The sequence below is a fragment of the Hemibagrus wyckioides genome, linkage group LG25 (genome assembly GCF_019097595.1).
Source record: "Hemibagrus wyckioides isolate EC202008001 linkage group LG25, SWU_Hwy_1.0, whole genome shotgun sequence".
NCBI lineage: Eukaryota > Metazoa > Chordata > Actinopteri > Siluriformes > Bagridae > Hemibagrus > Hemibagrus wyckioides.
In genome coordinates this window covers 17,325,767-17,353,000 of record NC_080734.1, presented here as the reverse complement: position 1 = coordinate 17,353,000, position 27,234 = coordinate 17,325,767, and the positions used below count along the sequence as shown (strand labels likewise).

Sequence of the window (27,234 nt, the reverse complement as noted above, 5' to 3'; positions counted from 1 at the left end):
GAGGAAAGAGAAATGTGTCTTGTGTTTCTATTGCTGCCAACCAGGACTCTCCTGTGGCCAGAAGACCCAAATGCCTTCAGGTTTCTGATGAGCAAGACAAGTGAGACGCTTCTCAATGGATAAATCTACAAAGCTTAATTCATACAGAGAGTCTGTCTAAATAAAACATTGATAGGTAATACATTTTCTACTAGATAATATATTATAGAATGTTATTGTAGATAGATATTTGTCAGTTTTGCCTCTAATTAAGGCACTTCTCTGGCTTCTCTACTCTTTTCCTTCAAGTTTTTCCCATACATAATTTATAAATATATAATGAAGAAGTTTCCTAAAAATTAAAGTAGATTGTTGTGATTCAGTGCTTTGGTATTATGCAGTGTAAAACATTATAAGATAAAGGTTCATCTGCCGCCTTAAAGGGATAAAATAGTAACTTTAAACTTCGTAAAAAATTTGCCCCTTTGTTTCTATACCACTTGAACTGAAATGAAATGAAACGTGCATAAACTTAACATAAAGATAAGCTTTGTTTCAGTTCACAAGTAATGGCGACAACAGAATACTTTATGCTTCATTTTATTATTCAGAAACTTAGAAGAAAGAAGTTCATAAATGTACATAATCAGGTTATCATGGTCCACTGTGTGGATATACAGACAATATGTAACATGCAAGCAACAGGATCACAGCATAGATAGGTCTTTTTACTTTACATCACTGCTGTAGAGAAAGACCTGAACTGAGAGCAAAATAAATAAATAAAAAGCTGAAGGATCTGATACAGTAAAGAGAGACAGAGAGAGTGAGAGAGAGAGAGAGAGAGAGAGAGAAAGAAAGAGAGAGAGAGAGAAACCCCTAAAAATCAATGACTCTGCATAATTTATTTAGTTTTTGCATAATGTGTGGCAGTCTGAGAAAACCGATGAAAACAGAGGCTGCGGCTGAATTCTGGAAAAGCCAAATTGTTGAATAAATCATGGTTCAAATTTTCTATGAATAATATACTTCTCATCTCAACTTCTACTGAAATGAAGCGTTTATTATAATTTAAGTCAATTTATAATTGTGCAAAGACCACAGTTTGGAGGTATCCAGATCATCTGCTCAAGATCTTGAGACAGTTGAATGCTACTTTTTCAAGTTTCGAGAATTTTCTAGAAACTCCTACATATCTAGTGTTGGATCAGCATAAAGGCACATCACACACATCTGGATTTCTTATTCTATAATGGTGACATTAAAAAATGGGAAAGAAAATAAAATGAACTCATTATATGATGTCACTGAAACGTGAGTGTGAATTTTTTTAATTTTCCATTCCCATGACCCCCAAAACTTGGTATCTCCCATTTTCCGCTCCTCCAACCTTTTCCCTCAATGCAGCACAGACTGATGCCATCACTCTCTCATCCAAAATGAGAGTCACTCTGCTTGATTTGGCCTCCCAGCCTTCTCCCCAGTGTATCCGGCTCTTTTTATATAGTGGGCTGTATTCATTAATAGGGATGGGCCTCTCTGGAGAGCATGAAGCTCATTATAGAGCCGCGGCTCATCTGGGTGCTGCTGGCTTCATTTGGGATCCTTGCTCTGCAGGTCAGACTTTGCTGACACCTTTTCCTGATTTGGACATCTTCGGCAAGAATTCTCCGCCTCAATCTCATCTCTTTCCCAACTTAACCACCCCTCAGGACAGAGGGAGAGAGAGTGATGCGTGATTGTGCGTCACTGGAGTGTAATGAGGTTTGATAATGAGTGTCTCTCGCACGCATTATCCCAGAGTGATATCTGTCTCATTATGAGCAAGATATCCATGTGAACGTCATGGCAGAATTTTGAGGTGGATTTGTTTTAAAATATCATGAGCACAGAGAGATAGAGAATCTACCCAACATCTGGAAGAGTGAGATAAATAAATTAAATACCTGCCCAATAGTTCCTTGGATGGTGTTGTAGAAAGAACATTTACATTATTTACTGTCCAGTGTCACCCAAATGAGGATGAGGTTCCCTTCTGAGTCTGGTTCCTCTCAAGGTTTCTTTCTCATATCATCTCAGGGAGTTTTTCCTCACCACCCTCACCTCAGGCTTGCTCATTATGGATAAAATGAGGATAAGTACTAACTTCACTTTAAACTTTATAACTTCTATGCTTCTACACTTCTGTAAAGCTGCGTTTTCCATTGTTGAAAGCACTACACAAATAAATTGAATTGAACTGAAGATGAATTAAAATGATTTGTATGAGAGGTGAAATACAGAGAAAGAGATTTTATTCATTAGGTACTATATCTGTTGATTTTAGTTTATTTTTACCTCTTCTAGCTACAGCAAAACTAGTTAAGGTCTGCTCAGACATCACTAGTATTATTAGAACAGTGAATTATTGATTTGGTGTGGAAATTTAGCTAAACCATTGCTGTAGCAGTGAGGTTCCTCTTCATGCCCTTGGAGCTTGTAATACAGAACTAAACGCTGTGCTGTTCAAGCTGGGAGTGAGGACCTCAGATGCAGCACAGCTGGGAATAACTAGCTAGAGAATTGGCACAGAGTCTGTATTGTTGACCTGACATCTTTAACAAACAGAGAGAAGATTTAACCTTTTTTGAAACGTTTCTACAGCACGTGTGTATGTGTGTGTGTGTGGGTGAATCTGTTTATAACAGAACCTTGGTGAGGGGATACAAGTCATTATCAGTTATTACTTTTATTAGAAATAAGTTTTGCCAACACAAAAATGTGAAAACGAATGTGGAGAATGTCGTAGAGCTTCACGGGAACTTTAATTAGTTATTAGGATTTACAGAGAACAGATGGAGGGAGGGGCTCTGTGCCTTCAATGAGAGATTTAAACTGATGGCCTAAAATTAGAACTTAATGGGCTTTACTCATGCCTGTCACTCAAGCCTGCTCTAAAAGACAAGCGCGTGCACACACACACACACATACACACACACTTGATTGATTATTTATCTAACAAATTTTCATTAACTGAGGCTTAATGTCAAATATTTAAGAGAGACCTGCCCCGAGTCATGTAGGTGGGATTCTTATGCTTTATTCATGGTAGGTTGCTTGTCAAGGTCAAACACATGGCACACATTCTGATAATTAGGTTTTTATCAACTCCAAATAAATATCCAGTTCAATCCTGATCAAAGGTAAACCTGTTGATTAGAATACAAATCAGAATCTTAGGACAAAATGTACTAACGTGTACAAGAGGTACAAGAGGTAAAGCAGTGCATTCAGTGCATCACGTCAACTCACTGTATCCTCAGGGAAATTACCACAGACTATAGAAGAACTGTATCGTATTGATCACCAGGCTTTTAATCATGAGCACCTGTCTCCAATCACACCAGCGATTGTATAAAGGACACACACACACACACACACATACAGACCCTCAACTAAACAGCTCATCATGTTGTACCTGACATAACAAGCCTTTTAATCGTGTATTGTTTTCCTGTTTTTTGCCCAAATTTTGCACAGTTGTCTCTTTTTCATCATTCATTCATTTTTCTGGCAGTGACCTATATGTGTTTAGTCAAATTTTTTTCAGCTTGAAAAGGAATTCATATAATAATCTCAAATTGTCGCAATAGCTTTAAGTTGTTTTTTCCCCACTACATTCTTCATGTGTGTGTGTGTGTGTGTGTGTGTGTGTGTGTATGTGGGTGGGTGAATCTGTTTACAACGGAACCCTGGCGAGAGGATACAAGTTAAATTGTCTATTTATTGTTATTGTTCAGGTCATAATTTGTATTTCTAAAAGCAAAAATGATCAGCGCAGCTTCTTCCTTTATTTTCTTTTACCACCTGTGTCTCCTGAGTTGCAATAGCTCTGTATTACTAGAGCAATATAGAAGTAATGGGTAAAAAAAAAAAGAACCAAATTCATTCCTACAATAAATCAAATGTATTCAAATAATTCTAATGTAAGGGAGGTGGAACAGTGCAGGGGAATAAATTAATGATGCCTGATGCCTCTCTAGTCTTACAATGTGCTTTTCATTAATCAATGTGGCCTAGCAGACTTCCTACATTTGCAAGAAGAGGCAATTTAACCGACCTTGCAAATGTCAAAGCACAGACTGTTGTGTTTTCCTAATGTCTCGCAGGACCAAATTGTGAACATTTTTGGTGGCAAACTCATGTGAAATCATTTGGAAACAGAGTCATTTGGTAAACCAGACTAGAATGCAATGAGCCTTGCAATTTTATTTTATTGTTTTTCTGTTCAAATCAATGTGACTATATCTTTCTTCAAAAACTGTCACCGTTCAAAGTACACAAGCACATGGAGGCCTGTACACAGAAACAGTGGATATGTCCAATAAATGTTGACAGCAATGTTTTAAAGCGTGTGGAGACAGTTATACACTTCTGATGATGCTCCCATGCAGAAGAAAATCAAATCCATCTAAAATACTGACACAAACATGTGCATAAAAAGTTAATTGTCTCCTGACTCTCATATAATAGCACAGCATTTTCTTATTTTATCATTAACTATAAACAGAAATGCACCTCATAACAGAGACAGTCCCACAGCCACAGTCCAAACAACATAAGCAGCTAGTTAGCTAAGAGATTAGCAAGCCATGGTAATTTTTAAACCTCTCTGATAATCTCTCATTAGATGTTAGCACAGTGATCTGTTGTTTTCCTATGCTAACTAGCTGATGCTAATCAAACAGGGGCAGAACAAGCGCAAAATGTGCTGCTAACGGCAAATGGAGCCATCAAATAGACACCAACTAGAGGGAACATTGAGTGTAACTGCAGGTAAAGGAGAAAAAAAAAATGCACCACTGTTATCTCTTCTTTACATTGCTTCAAAAGTAGTAAGTGGTAGCTCAAGTGAATAAGGCTCTGATTAGAAGGTCAGAGTTCAAGCCCCAGCAATACCAATCTGCCACTGTTAGGCCCTTGATCATGGCCCTTAACTCCTTTCTGTGCTTGAGGAGTGCTGCATCATGGCTGACCATCCCCACTGACCTCAACTTCCAAAGCTGGGATATGCAAAGAAATGAATTTCACTCTGCTGTAATGTATACGTGATAAAAATAACCTTCTTCTTCTTCTTCTTCACGCTGATTCAGCAGACGGAGTGTGAGAGGAACCACAAGCAACATGCAGACACATCTGACCCAAATTCATCCTCTTGCTTTCTCTCATTGGATTCTCTCAGGGTCCACGTTTGATGTTAAGGCCAATGGGGCATGACTGTGTGAGTGAATGTAGATGTGGCTTCTTCATTAGGGATAAGAATGCATAGAATGATAAAATAGTGTATGCTATTGCATTTAATCAACCTTTTTGCTGCGTATTTAAACCCTCTGAGATTTTGTTTCCTCCTGTAAACATGGAAAAGCCATGCAGAGTTGTGTAAGTGTTCACACTGGCATGAAAGCTACTGAGGTTTACTAGGAAATACAGTGAGAGATAGATGGTGTGAAAGAGGGAAAGAGCAGGGGGACGATTCAAAAAAGAGGGAAAGAGTCAGAGAGAAAAGAAGATAGAAAAGAGGTTAAGAATCTTTCGCTGTAGGCATGTGCTAAAAACATCTCTACTCTTCAAATCGATAAAAAAGGAGACTACACAGAAATTCAAATGCGAGTGCATTGCTTCCTCTTAGAGATGCAGATGAACTGCCCCCTTGCCAGTCTGAGATTAAAGCGATATTTTACATCGACCGGTGTTTCGTATGCATGAGGGAGAGAGAAGAGATTCAGACGCCTGATCAGAATACTTTCTCTAAATATTTTTCATACCATCGACACACATCGTACCACAAATCAGCGCATGAAGAAAATGTGGTCGGGTCTGAACACAGTAACACTGCAAACAAAACCAATAAAACAGCTGAATGACACATAAAATCCTCTTCACGATATAAAAAAAAAAATAATAGGGCCTTGTTCACTTTTCAGAACAAAGTTCACGCACCAACAGACGCATGTGATCTTCATTCCTTTCCCTGTTTCAGGGCTATATATCTCTCTGCGCTCCACGATTCTCAGGTTAATTCTTAATCCGAGCTCGGCATGACAGCTGAACACTGCTGCTCAGAGATAAATGTCTTTAGGTCTCTTTCTCTATAAAGTCTGCATGCGACTGGAGAGTTGACATTTACAAAGCTGACCTAAATTGGTCAAATTTTTATTATAAATAAGCCTGAGGCATTTCACTGTGTTTTCCTTAGTGAGTTGTTAGGGACTGTGATAAACTTTACCTATGAAGGAAACCGTGTCTTATTGGGTATTTTTATATACTTCACTATACAAGGGTCAGAATGAAGATTTCGCTAAATAAATTAAAACGAGTAACTATTTACTTTTGACATTATGACACCATAATGACATCGCTGCATGTAAGAGTGTTTGCGGTAGTTAAACTATATATACAGCTGTTGAGACTGAGACCATAAGTCTAAAACACATAGGGTATTGATTTTCAACCACAGTGCTGCGGCACACAAGTGTGCCATGAGAGATTGTCAGGTGTGTCGTGGGAAATTATCCAATGCTCAATTGATGTAGTGATTGGCAGAGTACTCCTCCACATCATTAGGTATCGTGATAATGACCTTGTTAATTCATGACAATAGAAATAATGATGCATGCGACAAGTAGCGATGACATTAATGGATAAATATTTGAAAATGAAACAAGGCCTGGGACAAAGTTCTGACCCAGATGAAAGTTCTAGTATGAGTTGTGGTCAAAAGAAACCAAAAGCGGTGAGCTTGGGGCAATACAGTAAAAGTTATCCTCCACTGTGGATTTACTTTTACCGGGGATCTGACTGCACCGACTCCTTATGCTTGGTGTGTGGGGGTACACTGCCTTGGTCCCAAGCAAGCTTGAATGCCATCTCTGAAAGAAACACCCGTACAAGAATGCAGACTATTTTGTATGCCTGTGTGAACACACTGAGAAACAGACAACTAACGGTGTTAGGCTACAGTGTGTTATTTAGATACATTTTTTGGTTGGTTGTTAATGTATAAAATGTGCCATGTCTCAAAAAAGGTTAAAAAAACACTGGTTTAGGAGATATAGGTTCACTTATACAGCATTCGGCAAAACCCCTTACCCAGAGTGACTTTGATTTAACCCATTTATACATTTTAACAGTTAAGGGCCTTGCTCAAGGGCCCAGCAGTGGCAGCTTGGTGGTCCTGGGGTTAGAACTTGCAACCTTCTAACCTGTAATCTTCCAATTAACACCTTAATCACTGAGCTGCCACTGCCCATATAGATGCCTTATGGATATTATACTATAAATGCCTCAGATGGAGCTTGTCTCACTTCATTAATCATCATCATAGCTCAGCATGATACTAACGTATAGCAAATAAAACAGCTTTCCGGATATTTGATATACCAGCAGGTCCAAGTGAGTCCAATGATTACTGTCTGCATCAAGCATTTGTTCCAATGCCGGAGAAAAGGAACACTGTCACCTCCTTCATACAGCGCTAGAAATAATTCACTGGTTAGCAAAGATGAATGAAGAGTTGTTGTAAATAAACTATAATATATACACTTGACAAAAAAACTGTGTACAACATACTAAAGAACATGAGTGTGGTCAGAAAGATCTGTTTCACCAGGCTCTCCATCCTATCCTATTGGACCTTCACCTTGTGACCTCCAACCAAACATGGCAAATATCGGGCATACAAAATAATAATAATTCTTAAATCATAGAAAATATTCAATCAAAAAAATATGTTCATCCAAAAAAATCCATACCTCCAAATACCAAATATATCCCAAATGATTCATTAAGTAAACGAGAGTAGAAATGGCTGAAACACTGTATCTCTTTATGAGCTAGCTTTATCTCAAGCCCACAATCAGCTGTTGTAAATGTTTGCCTTGTTAAACTCTCAGGGCATCACAGTCAAACAGAAGGGTGTAAATATGCGAAAGAGCTTTTAAACTTAACACAAGACATGCACTATCTAGAACCTTTTCCTGGTTAAAGACTCAGGACAACCTGACCCATAAGTTTAGAAGCTTGCTTTAATCAACCAAGCACAGAATCACAAGAAAAGTTTCCTGGTAGCTATGGAGATCCTGCTAGAAGGACTGATTACATTTCTTTACCCAGTGCCCTAGTTGCCCTTGGTAACCCACTAGGTGGTGGGGGACTAACGGGACTCCAAAAGCAAACATTCAGTGATAGTCAAGCAAGCAACTTGTACTTGAAGTGAACAGGAATTAACTGAATTTCAGATTCTGTGCCTGTCTTCAGATTTTATGGACAGTCTGATGGAAAGAACTGCAGGAGATCTTACTCTTTCAAGGCAAGTTTACAGCCATTAAAAGTTTTAATTTCCTTTCATTGTTTTCGTCTTTCTACACAGAAGGATACAGAGGCAAGCAAACAGTAACTGTTTATGGGCAAAAATATATGACTGGATTCTTAAGTAAAGCAGCGTTTCAGGATCAAATCCAACTATAAGGTAAGTTCTAAACATTTCACACTAAGGATTTATATTAAAATAATTAATGAAAGCTCATTAACCTATGTGCTACTTCTTAAACATTGCTTAAAAACCAACTATTTGAACAATGGAATACAAAAGATAATACAGTTAATACTTACCACTGTAAATATGAACATTTTATAATACAGAAAGATCTAGAATTAGTTACAGAATATTTAGCTGATGGATTTTAAAGTATTAAAGGAACTGAACATATACGATATTCTGATATGGTGAGGTTTTTTTATGGTCAACTAGACATTTATTTAACATTCATGGATGCAGTCCCAGGAGTCAGGGCTTTGTAACGGTCAGTAAGTTTCCCCTGCAGGAAAGTCTCCAGGACAGAGGATTTTGTGCTTTCCTGTTTCCTGTTAATATAACAAGCAGCATTTCTGTCTTATTAGCCTCAAGGGAGAAACAAAATAAGGATGGTAAGGAAACAAATGTTTATGGCTTCTGTAATAGAAGAGAGGAAGGTAGGAACAGGAAGTTTGTTGTCTGGTGGATGTTCCACAATATTAAATGTAACTATACACCAATCAGGCATAACATTATGAACACCTGCCTAATATTGTGTTGGTCCCTCTTTTGTTGCCAAAACAGCCCTGACCCATCAAGGCATGGACTCCAGTAGATCCCTGAAGGTGTGCTGTGGTTTCTGGCACCAAGATGTTAGCAGCAGATCCTTTAAGTCTTGTAGGTTGCAAGTTGGGGTCTCCATGGGTGTAAGTCCAACTTACAGCACTTAAAGGATACTTACAGAACTTAATGGATACTTTTGATAGATACTGACCACTGCAGACCGGGAACACTCCACAAGAGCTACAGTTTTGGAGATGCTCTGATCCAGTCGACTAGCCATCACAATTTGGCCCTTCGTCAAACTCGCTCAAATCCTTACGCTTGCCCATTTTTCCTGCTTCAAACACATCAACTTTGAGGACAAAATGTTCACTTGCTGCCTAATATATCCCACCCACTAACAGGTGCCATGATGAGGAGATCATCAGTCTTATTCACTTCACCTGGCGGTGGTCATAATGTTACGGCTGAACAGTGTATATGCATGTTAAATGCAACGTTTATGAGTACAGCTCAAACAGGTTATGGTCCTGTTTGTGATGTTTTAAGGATGCACATTAACACTGTGGGCAAAAAAAAAGTGCCATTTCTTCAGCGTGCTGAAGGAGAGTCTCTCTGATACTAATCCCCAGGAGACGCATCATGTGCCTTATTATTATTATTATGACTTAACGACTTGTAATGATCTGATATCAGATAATTGTCAGCAATTAAGGCAGGGGGAATGAAAGTGACTTTCTCTCCTGCTGAGCCTCATTTGTGTTCCTAATTAATTGCATGTCATAATGGATATCTCAGCCATCATTTAAAGTGCTAGTTGTTAGTTGTTAATTAGTGATTTTGCATTGTTATCAGAACACATTATAACCATCTCGCCGTTTAATGCAAATCCGGCTTTTATCACAGAGAGCTAGACAAACAAACCATGATGATTTTTAATGGAATTTAATTTAATATAATGCAGTGAACTGCCTTTTTTATAATAAGAGAAAGTCCATTGAGTTATAGATAAATTGATTGGATGACTGAATAATTGCAACTGTAATCATGGCTATAACAAAAATAATTGACAGAATAATGGACAGATGGATAGATGTTGCTGATTTAATAACAACCATTTTCAATAGTGACATTACAAAAACATCACCCTGTACATTCGCTAAATGTGTATGTTGTGTGAATTAGCATTCCAGGCAAGCTTTACAGCATAAATCCGAGAATAAGAAGGAAGCTATAACGGCTATCAGGAAACTCAAACACTTGTTACACTTAAATATTAGGTAGCCAAAGCCATAACTCTCTGGGGAAGAACCCTGAAGAACATAGAGATAAATATTAACAGTTTTCTACACAGAAAAGCTCCACAAATGAAAACATAATGAAGTGCATGGAAAGGAGCAGGTCTCAGAGCGACAGCTGAGCTTATTGCTCCGATCGTACACAAGGCAAAGGTTAGAGAGGTTTAAACGCTGCAAGTTGAGACATGTCATTCCTTCTCATCGTGTTTCCGTCAACAAACGTTAACAAAGCCGTGAGCACACATACAAAAAAATGCTATTACTTTGAAACACGGACAAGAATCACAGCAAAAGTGCAAGCAATTTGAAATCCCACTTTCTATAAAACAACACTCAACCTTCAGGACCAACGCACTCATTTAGCCATGCTCAGTCCTCACATAAACAATTTAAATGTAAAGCTTAATTGTTCAATTAGAAGTCAGAGACTGAGCATTAGCAGGTGATGTTCAAGCTAAAGCAGTGTTTAGCATTCCTGTGCCTGGATATCTCCATTCCAAGACAAGTTAGCTTTAACCCTAATGCTTCATTTACACATACAGCAACTCGTAGTGACAAAGCCAGTAGAGATCGTTCATGTTCAACAAGAGCTGGTGACTTAAAGCAACATGAGCGACAGCAGGCGTGGGGGCGATGCAATAAAGCTAAGAAAAGTTGATCTTTATGTAAATACAGAGCGACTTAGTGAAGCGACTACCAATAGGAGTAAGGTCACGTGATCCATGACAAAGAGCACATGACAAATTGCTTCTCCTTCATCTCGTATGATATGATGCAGTATATATAAAGACTGCAGAATTTTATACACAAACACCAAAAATCTCCCTCCAGGATGATTCACTTTAGCAGCGAGAAAACTGAATTGTTGTCAAGTGGTAAGCCCACTGATAAACGTTGTTACTATGGCAACCAGTAGTAGGGGCGCCTGACACGGTTAATAAAGTAGACTGGAGAAGGTGTGTTTATAAAAGTGTAATAATTTACGGCTCTGTGACAGTCTCTTGACTGCCTCCCCGCTGTAAAATGGACATGCACGAAAAATACAACAGACTTAACGATGCACAATTTGAAGTAATATTTCAGTCATTAAACATGCAGCAGAATAACTCAGAGACACAGATGCATTTTTTCTTTAAGATACAGGAGACAAATCCATTAGTGAGCCCATTACTGTTAATATTTGCATGATAAATATCAGACTGATAAACTAGTATTGTCTAGACATGGGTGTGAATTGCTTAAAGCTCTAGAGGCATTTGAAATTGACCAAAAATAATGAAAAAGTATATAAATTATAATATATGAAAGTATAATTCAGCATAGACACCAGACAGAGATTTACCAGACAACTGGACACCAGAAAGAGATTTGCTAATTGGCCTAATATGTGCTTCTTCTGAATTCTTCTGAGATTATGAACATTTATAACGTTTCATCAACTACTCATCATCATCATCTCCATTTCCGTCTACACTATATTGCCAAAAGTTTTGGGACACAGAGTCCTGACCTCAGCCTGATAGAATACTTTTGGGATGAATTAGAGCGGAGACTGTGAGCCAGACCTTCTCTTCCAACATCAGTGCCTGACCTCACAAATGCGCTTGTAGAGGAATGGTCAAAAATTCCCATGAACACACTCCTAAACCCTTCCACTCTAATTCATCCCAAAGGTGTTCTACCAGGTTGAAGTGCAGGACAGTCAAGTTCCTCCACACCAAACTCGCTCATCTATGTCTTAATGGACCTTGCTTTGTGCACTGGTATCCAATCATGTTGGAACAGGAAGGGGTCATCCCCAAACTGTCTTGATATGAAGCTGAAGCATTAAGAGTTCCTCTCACTGGAACTTAGGGGCCGAGTCCGACCCCTGAAAAACAACACCTGAATTCAATGATTTGGAGGGGTGTCCCAAAACTTTTGGCAATGTAGTGTATATAGAGAGTGCACTGATCATATGATCACCTTTTTGCAGTAAATGATAATAATTGCAGTATTATGTAAGATTTAGTATTTTGCCAAGATTTAGTTTCAGGTTTAAAAGTAGGTCAGTCACATTCAGGTTAACTCTATAGTCATGTTCTTGTAGCTATTATAAATGTGTGTGTGTGTGTGTGTGTGTTGGTAAAGCATGCGTCGTACAAATTGTTTAGCGTGGCCAAGCGAGGCTCAGAGGAGAGAGGAGAGGCGGGCTGAAGCCAGGCTGGCTCATGGGATACAACGGCTTGATGAGGCCAGACGTTACCATCTGAACACACTGACCCGAGAGCAACAAGCACTACACCGGCACCTCATCGCCCTTAAGACAGGTGTGTAAATGTGTAAGTAAATGATTGGAGTGTTTTCTATTCTGTGTTTTTTAAGGGCAGCAATTCTCTGTTTTAACTCAGGTAACCGGTGGAGAGGATTAAATGCGGTGCCATCACGACCCTGCAATCAGCTCAGCAACCCTGCAGTGTCCCATAACAAGACCCGATTACCCACAATCCCACCTGCAGACAGAGAGACAAACAGGCACAGGTGAGGACAGCAGTGACCGTCTGGTCTTGTAAGACTTTAAAAGTGCACATATGGGAACTAATTACTGATTTGAAATTTTGGCATATTAATCCAATATTTAATAGCAACTATACACTACATGACCGAAAGTTTGTGGACACCTAACCATCATGCCCATATGTGCTTGTTGAACATCCCATTCCACATTTATTCTCCCTTTCCTGTTATAATACGTTCCACTCCTCTGGAAAGGATTTCCATGAGATGTTGGATTAGTGATCATTCAGCTACAAGAGCATTAGTGAGATTACTGATGTAAGAGTGAGGAGGTCTGGGGTTCAGTCAGTGTTCCAGTTCATCCCAAAAGGTGTTCAGTGGAGTTGAGTCAGAGTCAGGGCTCAGTGCAGGACACTCCAGTTCTTCCACTACAACCTTAACTCACCATGTCTACGTAAAACTTGATTTGTTCATCGTCACACTGGAACAGTGTCTGTGCCTCTTAGATCCAGTGAAGGAGAATTGTAATGTTACAGCAAATAGAGACATTCTGTACACACAGTGTGCTTCCAAGATCATGGACACAGTTTAGAGAAGAACCACATATTGGTGTGATGGTCAGTGTGATGGTCAGGTGTCCAAACACTTAAAGATATATGTGGTGAAACATGTAGTGAAACAAGATGTATAGACTTTAGAAGTGGTGACTTCATAATAATTAAAAATCCAACATTTTCTGAATTTTTCTATATCTTCATGAGGACTTTTATATATTGATAAAAATGCTGAGAACATGTCAAATAGATAAAATGTGGCATTTGTTCTCAAAAATCCTGATTATATTCATGTGCTCCCTCCTAACCCTCTGGTAAGCAGCTCTTGTAATTAAAATTGATGACAGTATTCAAGCTTGGGTTTTAATGACATGCACAAGAGCATGCTGGGACACGTACAAGTTAAAGTAAAACTCATTGATGTTTTTTTTTGTTTTTTTTTATTCAATTAAAAAGTTCCCCAAAAAGTTGTTTGAAAGCTCATTTGGTTTGAAAGCTGGGTTCGGCATGTTTGTAAGGTCAGTTGTAATTCGAGCTCACACTGAAGTCAGGTCACATAATGTCGGGAAGAGCTGAAGTTACTGTGCTTCTGAAGGGTTAGTTTCCAGAGAGGAAGGGAAGAATGTTAACACGGGTGCTCTGGCTTGCTTCACGCAGCACGACTTCAAAGGGAATGCTGAAAATGAAGCAGTAGCAGTTCAGACAGGGGCTTTGAAAACTATACTAGATTCACGAAGGCCCATTTTGTATTCATCAAACTCGGGCTGGTTACGTAACGAACTAATTTTGGAAAAGATAGCATGGTATAGGTTTAGAGTATAGATTACATTTCAGTGAATTAGATTAGCTATAGCAGGAAAGGTGTATTAGTGTGATTGTATGGTCAGTTAGTGGTGCATATAGGGAAAAAACCCAACAACAATGCACTAGATGCTGCATTTGTGATTGCAGAGCCGAGAATGAGTTAAGTCAAGAAGCTTTTATTATCAATTCAACCATATACAGCTGACGTAGTGTGTTGATCTTTCGGCTGCTCCCTACGTGTGAGGGGTCACCACAGCGGACCAACTTGTCCGCACAACAACTTGGAACAGGTTTTACACCGGATGCTCTCCCTGATGCAACCTTCCCATTTTATCCGGGCTTGGGACCGGCACCGCATCCAGTGGCTGGGGTTTGGGCATTGGCAGTACACAGTAAAATGTTTATCAGGTAACATAATCATCAAATCCGGTTATGTGAGTGGGAGGATGCGAGCACCTTTGTGTGTACGGTCTGTGTGATTGGCATTGGGCTATGTGGCTGTGTGTTGTGGTTAAATGATATCTCCTGCTCTAGTTGTTAAGATGAGAGTTGTGTGAGTGTCTGGGTGTGTGGGAGTGTAGATGTAGAAATGTGTTTGTTGTGATTTGCTGGGATTTCCTTGGATATTTGCATTATTGAATTTGATAATCAGACAACACACACACACAGAAGAAAACACTCAAGAAGAGGAAGAACACTACTAAGGTACATGCATGCAAAGATATAAAGAGACAAAAAGAAAAGAAATGGAAAACTGAAATACAATCTAAATTATCTCTATTTGCTTCTCTCTCTCTGTTTGTGGACTTCAGGCCATCCTGGTTGCTTCTGCTCTCTAAGCAAATTAATCTTATGGGAACATCTCAGCTTCTCTTCCCAAGTTATATTCCTGCATCTAACACAATTTCAGCTTTCTCGCTCCATTCCCTGTCCTCCTTTGCTATCACGATGCTTCCATCAGCTGCTCTATCTCTGTCATCGTGACACCTCTCCAGCTCTCATCATTCATCATTCTCTCATCCGTTTCTCCCTCTTTTCTTTTCCCTGGTTTGTCCTCCCCTTCATATTCTCTCAGACGTTTTCATCCGCAGTTCACTCCTCCTCTTTGACACACTTAGTCCAAAGAGATTTTGTGCAATGGTGAAAGAGTTAAAGAACGGAAATTTGTTTAACTGCTAGAGGGGAAAAGGTGTTCTAGATTAGAACGTCTGATAAATGCTAGACATCTTCAAATCTGAATCTTTAAGATTATGTGGAGTAATTTATTTTTTTTTAGTCCTGATACACACTTCATTAATTCACCACAATCGTACTGATGTCTGATTGAAATATTTCAAGGTTTTCTTTTTCATATTCCCTCATGTGGATGTAGAGCACATGTTCTCGGTTAGTGGTTTCGAATACTGAACCTTAAACCAGGTATTAAAATAATCATGCACACCCCTAAATCCAGACACACCTTATTTCAAGACTGCGCAGACGTAAGCCGACTCCTACTGAGTCAAAGTCTACAGTGGTGGTTAGTATGAAGCTCATATGAAAGTAGACACTCGGGGCTTTAAGAATTTGTAACGTCATAAGTATTTCTGCTTTTACCTAGCCTTTAAGGGGCAATATATTCATAGAAATCTTACAAAAAGTTTAGATATTTCTATTCATCTTGTACTGTTTCACTAAAACTGTGCATGATTTATTTTTTGCGATTAGAAATCAAGATGCAAACAGGGTCAGGGTGAACCAGTTAGGTGGCGGCGTAATGAGTATGTTGTTAACTCACTCGTTTGGTACTTGACTCGCTGAAGCTAATGATGATGGCAGTGAGGATTAGAGGATTGTTCTAACAAATGTCCTGATCTGCTAACTGTGTCAGGCTCATTGATCTGATGACTGCAGGTCTGGGGATGCTGCAGAGGGAGCAGAAGTGAAGCCTGGGGTTGTTGTAATCGAGTCAGGTAGCAAGAATCAGGCCAAGATAGTGGAATATTGAAATGTTTTGATTGTATTATTGGCTCAGAACTGGTGCACACATTCCTTGTATCGTGGCAGAGCAGTTCCTGTCCATTTTTGGTGTAAAGAATATTGCCAAAAATCTTTTATTCTTCAGTTTTCATCATAAGCTGAAACTAAATTCATGATTCTTGGAATTTCATGCCTTTCTGTTCATTCCTCTCTGCAAATCGTTAATATCTGTCTTAAATTTTGACTTTTAAGTGTGCTGATATAACAAGAATTTTGCATCCTTTTCCTGCTGTTTGAAAACACCATTTGCCCCTTACATTGCGCACATATTTCATAGCCAATGGTTCAATAGAAACGAAATAAAATATGGCTATCGGCCAAGAAAACTGCCTGCCAAGCCTCAGAACTCCAAGGATGCTAAGTCGAACATCAAAATTTCTGGAATGTGGTGTCTTTGCCAAATCGCCTCCAGATCCAGAGAATATTTCTACTCAAGGTTCGTGAGTAACAGTGTTTGAGGCGGTAGATTTTTAGAGGCAGGACTTTAGAGGAAGACTCTTGTGGTTGGGTTTGCATTAGGCAGACTTCCGAAAGAACCCTCGGAAGCACCTGTTATCTAATATTTCTTCATCTCAGATTCAATTCTACATTTGATTGGCAGTCTATTATAAATAGTCCGACGGATGAACGGTTTAAAAATCTTTAGCCACAAGAGATCCTCATACTAACCATCAGTATTCCCGGAAAAGTGGTGTTGAATCTGAAAAGCCTGAGTGTAACAGTGAAAGAGGATCAGCAGCTCCAGATGCTTGAAAAGTAGCAAGGGCAAACACACACACATACACACTTGCAAAGATTATAAGTGTCAATCATGGATTTCATCAGTTTATTGCACAAGATCTCCTTTTTCAGTTTTGTATTCATCATGATGCAATTCAAGAGCCCACTTCCTCAAGTCCATTATTAAATATTTCTATGGGCTTTAGTCCAGAAAGCTTGACTCGACAGTTGAGGAAATGTTTCATTTATGACAAACAACTATCTTCAATCCTGCTTGTATTCCTTTCTCGCTCTGTAGGTCTAGGAAGCTGGAGTCCATTTGCTCCCTGCAGGCTCGTGTTCAGGACTTTCTGAGCAGTGGTGAAAACAGGGCTGATAACACAACAGTGCCTGTATGTCTGCCAGACCTCAAACCACAGCCTCCAAGCATGCTTCCTCCATCCTCTCCAACAAGAGAGAACAAGGAGGGAGATAAGGATGGACAGAATAAGAAACACAGGCCTAGAGGGAGGGAGGGACGGAAGTCAGCACTGGAAACACATGGATTTCGTTCAAAAGACGGTCAAAGAGAATGTGATAAGACAGGAGAGAGATCTACAGAAAAAGAAGAGGAGATGAATGTAGCAATACCCTACTCCACTCCTCTTTCTCCCCTCTCCGACACCCACGCACCTGACGGCCAGCTGAGGATGGTTCACATGCTGCCTAATTTTGTGCAAGCACTGGCAGAGGCACGCAAAGCCAGATACATACGTCACAGAGGACAGCCTTTGTGCGAAAGAGAGCTGAGCATCAGAGAGATATTCGCAAGTAACTCCAGAGACACGCATAGCACTCACTAACACAATAGTGTCGCTACTCCGCTTCGCACTCCTGCATACATGAAACCTGTGAGCACACACACACTTTTAATCTGAGCAAATCTTAATCTGAAAAAATTTGTTATGGAGACGGTCAAATGTCCGCCAAGGTCAAAACAGACAGTCATGTATACCTAAACATATAACATGCTCTGATAATTCCATTATTAATATTTTAGCATCATGCAGGAGATCAGAATGGACAGAATTACAAGGTTAGGTCAATTTCAAACATTTTGTGAACTCTATCTATAAATACAGTTCTGATCTACATTTCCAGTTCTGTTTATCACAGTTTATTGTCAATATCTTGGTGGGTTTCGGGGAACATATAGTATATTAATGCTCTGGTTTTAGCTGTGCATAAGTTTACCTTAAAAAATCTTTCTTGAAGTTGTAATGTATGATTACTGGGGCCGTGCTTTTTATTACATGTTGAAGAAAAAGCACTTGACCAGATCAAGAACACCATCCAGGAGGAGATCTGTGTATTTGTGTCAAAGTCAAGAATTAAGTGAAGACTTCACCAGAGTAAATACAGAGGGCTTACTGCATGATGTAAACCATTGTTAAGCCTCAAAATCAAGAACAACATCCTATGGACTGAATTATGGGAAGAGAGAATGTATGCATAATACCACAGTGTGTACGGCTGCCAGTGGAACTGGTTCGCTTGTATTTATTGATGATGTGACAGCTGATGAAAGCAAAGCATCAAGATGAATTAGAAAGTGTATTGGATTACATTATCTGCTCCGAGGCAGCCAAATGCTTCAAAACTCATCACTGGATGGAGTTTAACACTGCAGATAGACGACGACCCAAAGCAGACCTAAACAGAACCTCAAGATGTTTTTTTATGGCAAAGAAGTGGAATATTCTGCAGATCAGGCCCCTGAACTGAGCATACAATTTACTTGCAAAACTGAATCAAAACACCCCAAGAACAAGCAGGAACTGAAGACAGCTGGAGGAAAAGCCTGGCAGAGCTTCACCAGGGAAGAAACCCAGGGTCTGCGGACATCTGTTTGTTCAGGTGGTCATGGACAGCAAAGGATTTAGAAAATTTAGATTTTAATGGGGGTTTATGTTTGTTGGGGCACATATAAAAAATTGCTGTCATTCCTACAAATTGTGGTGTACATGTCCTAAAATTAAAGGCTGAAAGTCGTCACTTTGAGCTCATATTTTGAGGTCATTATGCTGGTGTCTGAATATTTATGGACCTGACTGTACTGCATATAAAATGTACTGATGGCAATCCTGTAGGCTACTAAAACTGACAAAATAACAACTGATAAGTAAAGTTCTTCCCTGAAGGGATATAAATCCTTGACATATTCACACACACACACCAACAAACAAACACTTTATAAGGAACTCTATACTGATACTGGGTAGAATCTCCCTTTGCTCCCAAAACAGCCTAAATTTTTCATGGCATGAATTCCACATGATGTTAGAAACAGTCCTTACAGATATGGTCCATGTAGACATAAGTATGCAATTTGCAATTCAGAATACACATCTCCTGCAGATTTTTCAGGTATGCTATCATCTTGCATTTCTCCTGTTATACAACATCCCCAAGATCTTCTACTGGATTCAGTAGGACAAGCGTAAGGATTTGAGCGAGATTGACGACGGGCCAAATTGTGATGGCTAGATCATAGCATCTCCAAAACTGCAGCTCTTGTGGGGTGTTCCCGGTCTGCAGTGGTCAATATCTATCAAAAGTGGTCCAGTGAAGGAACAGTGGTGAACCGGAGACAGGGTCATGGGTGGCCAAGGCTCACTGATGCACGTGGGGAGCGAAGGCTGGCCCGTGTGATCCGATCCAACAGATGCACTACTGTTGTTCAAATTGCTGAAGAAGTTAATGCTGGTTCTGATAGAAAGGGGTCAGAATACACAGTGCAGGACGGGTCAGGGCTGTTTTGGCAGCAAAAGGGTGACCAGCACAATATTAAGCAGGTGGTCATAATGTTATGCGTGGTACTCTGTCAGACACGAGTCCTTTAAAGTCTGATTATGTGTGCAGTATAATGATGATGGATTATTGATGACCTGAACTGTGCAGTGTGCTGTTCCAACCACAACTCTATCGCCCTCTGCTGGTCATAAACTCCACTGTACTGGAAAAACCTGTTCATATTTTTTGTTTTCTTTTTAGGAATTAGTAAAACATGAACCACTGAAATGAGTTTTTTTTGTGGGAAATAAAGTTAAAATTCAACACAAACGAAGTGTGTTGTGTGTGTGTGTCTGTCTGTGTGTGTGTGTGTGTGTGTGTGCGTGTGACGTAGGACGTGTCCAAGGTGATGTGAGGAAGTTTGGATTAGGCAACTAACTCTTACACGAACTTTAACAACTCGGAATGTGATTTTTCCGAAAAATAGACTTTAGTCACAGATTAATAGTACCTCAGACTAAGAGACAGAAAATGACCCTGTTTCGGAGGTTAGCGGTGGGAGTTTGCTCGCTTGGTCGATGTAAACTAAACGGGGTTTTCTTAGCACGTCAGTGCGAGCTACCTGCTAAAAACATCAGTGTATTTAATAGAAATAAATGCTTTATTCGAGGGTTTTGCGCTGCACCGACCCAAGACGCTGTGGAAGTGGATATAAATCGCCTGGAAGGTGAAGACCATGGTAGGTGCTTGGTGTTTTAGTTTACAGCACGAGCTGTCAACCTGTGGCGCCATTTTATCAATCTATATAAACATTGGCTGCATGTTTAACTGATTAAACTTAACAGATATAAAGTCTCAGGTCGCTTTTTTTTTTTTTACTAAATACATTCATTTGTAGCCTAGCTTGACTATTCAATAGCGGTGGTTCAGTTCCAAACCGAGGACGCGCTCCCTACAGAAGTGCACTATTGGAGTGAACTTCTGCATCTTATATAGTCGTAGAGAGCCCTAGTTTGAAAAAATCAGCCAATGGGGAAGGGTTATTTAATCACGTGACCACAACTTGACGGTTGAAGGTTGCCTTGAGAAAATTGGCGCGCTTTATAATACGTTTATAAGTGTGTTAATAACACAACGTAGTTATTGTTCAGTTAATAACACAAGTCAACCCTTGCTTTTTTTTCTGTGACATGCACAATAAAGGACAGTACAGTGTCTGAATGTCGATTAGAATTGATTGTTCTGCACATTAGCATATAAAGCTGGTTTAATTAAAAGACATCAGATAAGCCTTGATAAACATTAGCCTAGCACCATGTTTGCATATGTGATAGACAGGAGATGGGGTACAATGGGGTGGCCAGGTTGGGCGAAATGCCTGAGTTGCAACTTCTCGTGGAGCAAAATACAAATCTACATCAATGGATAATGACATAATCTAGCTCCCCATTTGTGTGTGTCCTGATTTGGATAGTCATCTGATATCACAGTTAGGAAACAGGCTACAAGGATGAAAATCTAACATAACATTAGGAAATCCAGTGTTATGGTTCTGAATAATGATTATCCATCCATTGTCTATACCTGCTTTAGTCTGCTGACGCCTATCCCAGCGCACATTGGGCAAAAGGCAGGGGTACACCCTGGACAGGTCACCAGTCCATCACAGGGCCACACATAGACAGACAACCACACACACTCACACTCACTCCTATGGGCAATTTAGAATTACCAATCAACCTAATGTACATGTTTTTAGACTGTGGGAGGAAACCGGAGTACTCGGAGTAAACCAGGGAGAACATGCAAACTCCACACAGAAAGGCCCCTGCTGCTACTACTACTATTAATAATAATAATAATAATAATATCTTACTGGGGTGCTTTGCATTGCCCACCTGTAGCCAGGACCATGGTGTAAAGGGCATAAAGATCAGTTCCACATCATTAGTTCTTTACCTGTGTATTAACAGATGGTGCAAAAGAATGACACAGATGTGATGGGTCCTGCATACACTGCATACCCAAACAACATCCCCCGGTGCCAAGAAGTATTATTGTTATCTGTTATTTATGTTAGTTACTGAATGCTGATGGTAGAAGAGTACTGATTTTTTTCAGATAACTGTCTCCATCAACAATGATATCGAATACACCTGTGCCTTAAATAGTGCCTTAAATAAAGCAGTATATAGTATTCTGGAAAGTTCTTTAATATACATTAATTTCTAGTGTTTATACAGATACATATGAACAAGTATAGTATAGTAAAAAGACATGCTGCAGTTTAAGAGTGCACCAATCAGAGGAGCTGTATTACTTTCGACATGCGTTTCGACATACCTATTCGAGTACTTGAAGTCCAATTGATTTTGCATTGTTTCCTTCGGGAAGTTAGCTGCATGAGAAACATTTCCAGTTAGCTTTTAATTCAAATAAATCATGTGCATGTGGCTGCAGAGGAAATCTGCCTCCATGAGTTCTGAGAGATGTTAAATCTTTAATCATGGCAATAACACTGAGCTTAAATGTGCAACTTTTAAAAACCTTTCTTATAGGGTCTGTATGTGTGCATAGTAAGGTATAGTAAGTCTCTCTCTCTCTCTCTGTCTCTCTCCCTCTCTCTCTCTCTCAGGCATCGTGGAGGTTCTGATGCGTCGGGAACGGGCGCGGAACTCTCTGGGTCATGTGTTTGTGGCTCAGGTCAGATCCCACTTGCTTGTATCTTTGGGAAGCACCTTTTATTCAGCACTTCTCAAAATCCCAGCAGACAGCGCAGCCTATACACTCTCTTTCTATCTGATATTTCTGTCCTTTTTAAAACTTTCTTTTTCCTGCTAAAGTCAGGCAGTACCTGGAGGAAGCTATAATTCATCTTTTGACAGCAGTAAATTCATATGTGCAATAAAAAAAAAGACAAAAATAGGAAAGATTTATGATGTTCCTTTGCTCTTGCTGATTCCTCTGTCTCTCTTGGCTCCAATTCTCAGTGTTTATCAATATTTCTCCCACTCGCTGCTTCACATTTCTCTCTGTAGATGCGAGAGCTGGTGTCAGGTTTGCGTCATGACACGGGTGTGCGTGTGGTGATTTTTAGGAGTCTGGTACCTGGAGTCTTTTGTGCAGGTCAGCGTTCTTCTATACAGAAAACATACATGCACTCATTTCACCTCTTAGACAAAGTTATATTTGTAAAGCTAGATCGGATGCAAATGACCTTTGCTTCTATTAAAGGGGCTGATCTGAAGGAGAGAGCACAGATGAGCAACTCTGAGGCTGAGCACTTTGTTCATGGACTCCGATCATTAATGAATGAGATAGGTGAGACACCATGAAGACGTTTATTCATCTTCATTAGCCACTTCATCCTGCTCAGGGTGCAGGTCAATCTTGGGAACACTAGCCATACCATGGGAACCTGGGAAATTATTTTGAAGGCCGCTTAGTTATAATATATAATTTAGTCTTTCAACATAACATATTTGATACCCTATAAAAGCCCAGCTGTCTGCTAGCATGATATATGATCTGGCTGATGCATGCTCTGTTTCCAGCGGCATTGCCCATGCCAACCATCGCTGCACTGGATGGCTTCGCTCTAGGGGGCGGGCTAGAGCTGGCGCTGGCGTGTGACCTCCGTACAGCAGGTAAGCACCTACACTGACCTTTGTTTATTCATTTTCTTCTTTAGCAATAATGGCAGAAGCATCCAGGCTTTCTCATTTGTGCTTGTGTGTGTTCATTTATTTTTTTCTTTCAGCACACACTGCTCAGATGGGCCTGATTGAGACCACACGGGGACTGCTACCAGGGGCGGGTAAGATACCGGGGAAGAGAAGACATCTTTGTTTATAGTAAGGGCAGAAAGGCAGACCATTAGTCTACAGCTGGTCATCCTGCATGTGCATTCTTCTCACTGTGCACTAGGGGGCAGTCAGCGTTTGCCACGGGCAGTGGGATTTGCTGTGGCAAAGGAGCTGATCTTTACTGGGCGGCGTGTAGGGGGAGAGCAGGCTCTACATCTGGGACTAGTGAATCATGCTGTCCCACAAAACAAGAGTGGAGATGCAGCGTATAGAGAGGCTCTGAACCTGGCTCAGGAAATTCTCCCTCAGGTGGGTCAGATTGACACACAAGCACAGCGTCTCTTACTGTGATTTCACCAGCGGACTTAATGGATTCTGCAGTCAGGCTGACATCCTGCTAGAGCAAACTCATTCAGCGTTTCTGTCTTGTTCCCATGTACATTTTGTACAGTAATCTTCCTGCATTACTACCAATTTTATGAGCCAGTGTGAAATATGGCAGTGGATCAGTGACCCTTGGGGCTGTTTATGGGCTCGGGGGGAAGATTGATGTGATCATGAATTGTGCCCGGATATTTTAATCTAAAATGTGGTTATCTTTATTCAAAATCATGAGTCTTGCAATAGCCAACTTAATGAATAGATTTAAAACCTATTGAAAACTTATATAGAATATAAAAGAGGTTGAAATGCCCCCTCTGTGCTTGTTAGACATTGCAGGAAGATTTTCTGTCCTGTCATTCTCTCCAGAGACAGAAATAAAGCTTGTTTAAAAATAAAATGACTTTATAGACTCTTCATATCATTTTATGATGGGTGCCAATACTTATGGAGTTTCCTGGTGCTTAAATAACTGGTTTATTAATTTAATGATTAATAAAACCTTTATGAAGAGTTTAACCTGCATGAACTTCTCACTTTGGTGAATCTTTTCCCTGTTTTCACATAATGACAAAACTATTAAGGACAAAGTCATCTAAGGAGTGTACTTCTTCCCTTCAAAACACAATTAAGCTGTATTTTAATTGCGTTCTCCTTTTTCACAAAACAAAGCTGTGTTTTTTAATCCCTACACTGGTGCAAGCAGAGATAAGAGGACTATTTATGTCACGTTGACGAATCCCAGTAGAACCGGAATACGGCCATGGGCTCTTTCTGACGAAGCACGATTTTGATTGGAGTCTGCGGCTCTGATTAGGTGTCAGTATCTTGCTGCGGATCTTTTTATTAACTCCGAAATTGTCACGTTACTTATTGTGGTTTGTCTCAGGCTCCGTTCGCAGTGCGGATGGCCAAGGACGCCATGAACCGAGGAATAGAGGTGGACATCGCTTCAGGAATGGCCATCGAGGGGATGTGCTACGCCCGGGTGAGACTCTAAACACAGTACACAATCTTTCCCAGTGCTGATGCTAAATTCTTTGATAATACCTAACTAAATGTTAGTCTTTGATAATACTTATAAATACACTATATAGGCAAAAGTTTTAGGACACCCTTCCCCTTTTTAAGGGGTTGGGCTCGGCCCCTTAGTTCCGGTGAAAGGAATTCTTAATGCTTCAGCATACCAAGACATTTTGGACAATTTCATTGGTCAGTTTGGGGATGACCCCTTTCTGTTCCAACATGACTGTGCACCAGTGCACAAAGCAAGGTCCATAAAAACAGGGATGAGTGAGCTTGGTGTCGAGGAACTTGACTGGCCTGCACCTGACCTCCTGGCCTGACCTCAACCCCATAGAACACCTATGGGATGAATTAGAGCGGAGACTGTGAGCCAGACCAAAACTGGGACGCTTGCCTTTACATGCACATGAATGTATTGTGGAGTTGTCCCACCCTTTGCAGCTATAACAGCTTCAACTCTTCAGGGAAGGCTTTCCACAAGGTTTAGGAGTGTGTTTATGGGACTTTTTGACCATTCTTTAAGAAGTGCATTTGTGAGGTCAGGCACTGATGTTGGACGAGAAGGTCTGGCTCACAGTCTCCACTCTAATTCATCCCAAAGGTGTTCTATCGGGGTGAGGTCAGGACTCTGTGCGGGACAGTCAATCTCCTCCACACCAGACTCATCTATGTCTTTATGGACCTTGCTTTGTGCACTGGTGTCCAGTCATGTTGGAACAGGAAGGGGTCATCCCCAAACTGTTCCCTCTAAGTTGGGAGCATGAAATTGTCCAGAATGTCTTGGTACGCTGATGCATTAAGAGTTCCTCTCCCTGGAACTAAGGGGCCGAGCCCCACCTCTGAATTAAACTTTTGGCAATATAGTGTATCAATGAGAAGTTACTGTTTTAAGGATGTAGGGATGTTGAGGCTTAAGATGAAATGATGAGGCTCTTCATGAAAAAAGGGATCTTAGTGTGGTTAGAGGACATACCACAAGATTAACAGAACGCTGCTTATATTCCTGTGTTTAAATATTTTTTTGTTTCTCTCCTGCAGGTTATTCCAACACAAGACAGGCAAGAGGGAATGGCAGCTTTTATAGAGAAAAGGCAACCCAAATACACTGGAGAATAAACACACACAGGTCACTTTAATGAGTACTGTGATTGCAGTCTTACTGGATCATCACTGGACTACTTTGCAATATCAAAACATTTAGCACATACTGAGTTATAGATCAGACGCATTTCTAGCCATCTGTATTCATACTGTTTATGTTCCTTCAGATTAATAAACATTTATTACCAACAGGAAAGATCCTACACAGAGTTAATGTTTTGTTTGAATTATTTACGCACTTTACATTTGCATTACAGGATAATCAAGTTAGATGAAGGCAAATTAATGAATTAAAGAATTCTCTGAAATTATTGTCTATCCTGAGACCAAGCCAGGGACAGTACTACTATTAGATAAATACCAAGATGTTCACTGGAAAGAAAAGATATCTTAGCAAGTAGAAATACTCTGCTCAGGCATAACATTATCACCAACTGTCTAATATTGTGTTGGTCCCCCTTTTGCTGCCAAAACAGCCCTGACCCGTCATACACTGTGTATTCTGACACCTTTCTATTAGAACCAGCATTAACTTCTTCAGCAATTTGAGCAACAGTAGCTCGTCTGTTGGATCGGATCACGCGGGCCAGCCTTCACTCCCCACGTGCATCAGTGAGCCTTGGCCGCCCATGACCCTGTCACCGGTACACCACTGTTCCTTTCTTGGACCACTTTTGATAGATACTGACCACTGCAGACCGGGAACACCCCACAAGAGCTGCAGTTTTGGAGATGCTCTGATCCAGTGGTCTAGCCATCACAATTTGGCCCTTCGTCAAACTCGCTCAAATCCTTACGCTTGCCCATTTTTCCTGCTTCTAACACATCAACTTTGAAGACAAAATGTTCACTTGCTGCCTAATATATCCCACCCACTAACAGGTGCCATGATGAGGAGATCATCAGTGTTATTCACTTCACCTGGCAGTGGTCATAATGTTATGCCTGATCAATGTATATTGAGTATTTCTTTTTATGAAATGATAATAAATGAAATATAAGATTATTCTGCCACTTAGTTCCAGTGAAAGGAACTTCAGTATACCAAGACATCTTGGACCTGATAGAACACCTTTGGGATGAATTAGAGCGGAGATTGTGAGCCAGGTCAAAACTGGGACATCCATACGTTTACATGCACATGAATGTAATATGGAGTTGTC

General features: G+C 40.2%; 2 protein-coding genes across 2 annotated transcripts; both read left to right on the top strand.

The window, feature by feature from the left end:
- Positions 1 to 8,175: 8,175 nt before the first annotated feature.
- On the top strand, positions 8,176 to 20,014 carry LOC131346249 (coiled-coil domain-containing protein 190). The gene is made up of 4 exons (XM_058379684.1): positions 8,176 to 8,485; positions 12,523 to 12,701; positions 12,783 to 12,912; positions 17,284 to 20,014. The coding sequence occupies exons 2-4, from the start codon at positions 12,524 to 12,526 to the stop codon at positions 17,825 to 17,827; spliced, it is 852 nt and encodes a 283-aa protein (XP_058235667.1). The 5' UTR covers positions 8,176 to 8,485; position 12,523; the 3' UTR covers positions 17,828 to 20,014.
- A 120-nt stretch (positions 20,015 to 20,134) lies between these two features.
- On the top strand, positions 20,135 to 26,280 carry echdc2 (enoyl CoA hydratase domain containing 2). The gene is made up of 9 exons (XM_058379683.1): positions 20,135 to 20,496; positions 22,393 to 22,460; positions 22,796 to 22,883; positions 22,992 to 23,078; positions 23,312 to 23,404; positions 23,518 to 23,574; positions 23,685 to 23,872; positions 24,834 to 24,932; positions 26,009 to 26,280. The coding sequence occupies exons 1-9, from the start codon at positions 20,289 to 20,291 to the stop codon at positions 26,084 to 26,086; spliced, it is 966 nt and encodes a 321-aa protein (XP_058235666.1). The 5' UTR covers positions 20,135 to 20,288; the 3' UTR covers positions 26,087 to 26,280.
- Positions 26,281 to 27,234: the final 954 nt, after the last annotated feature.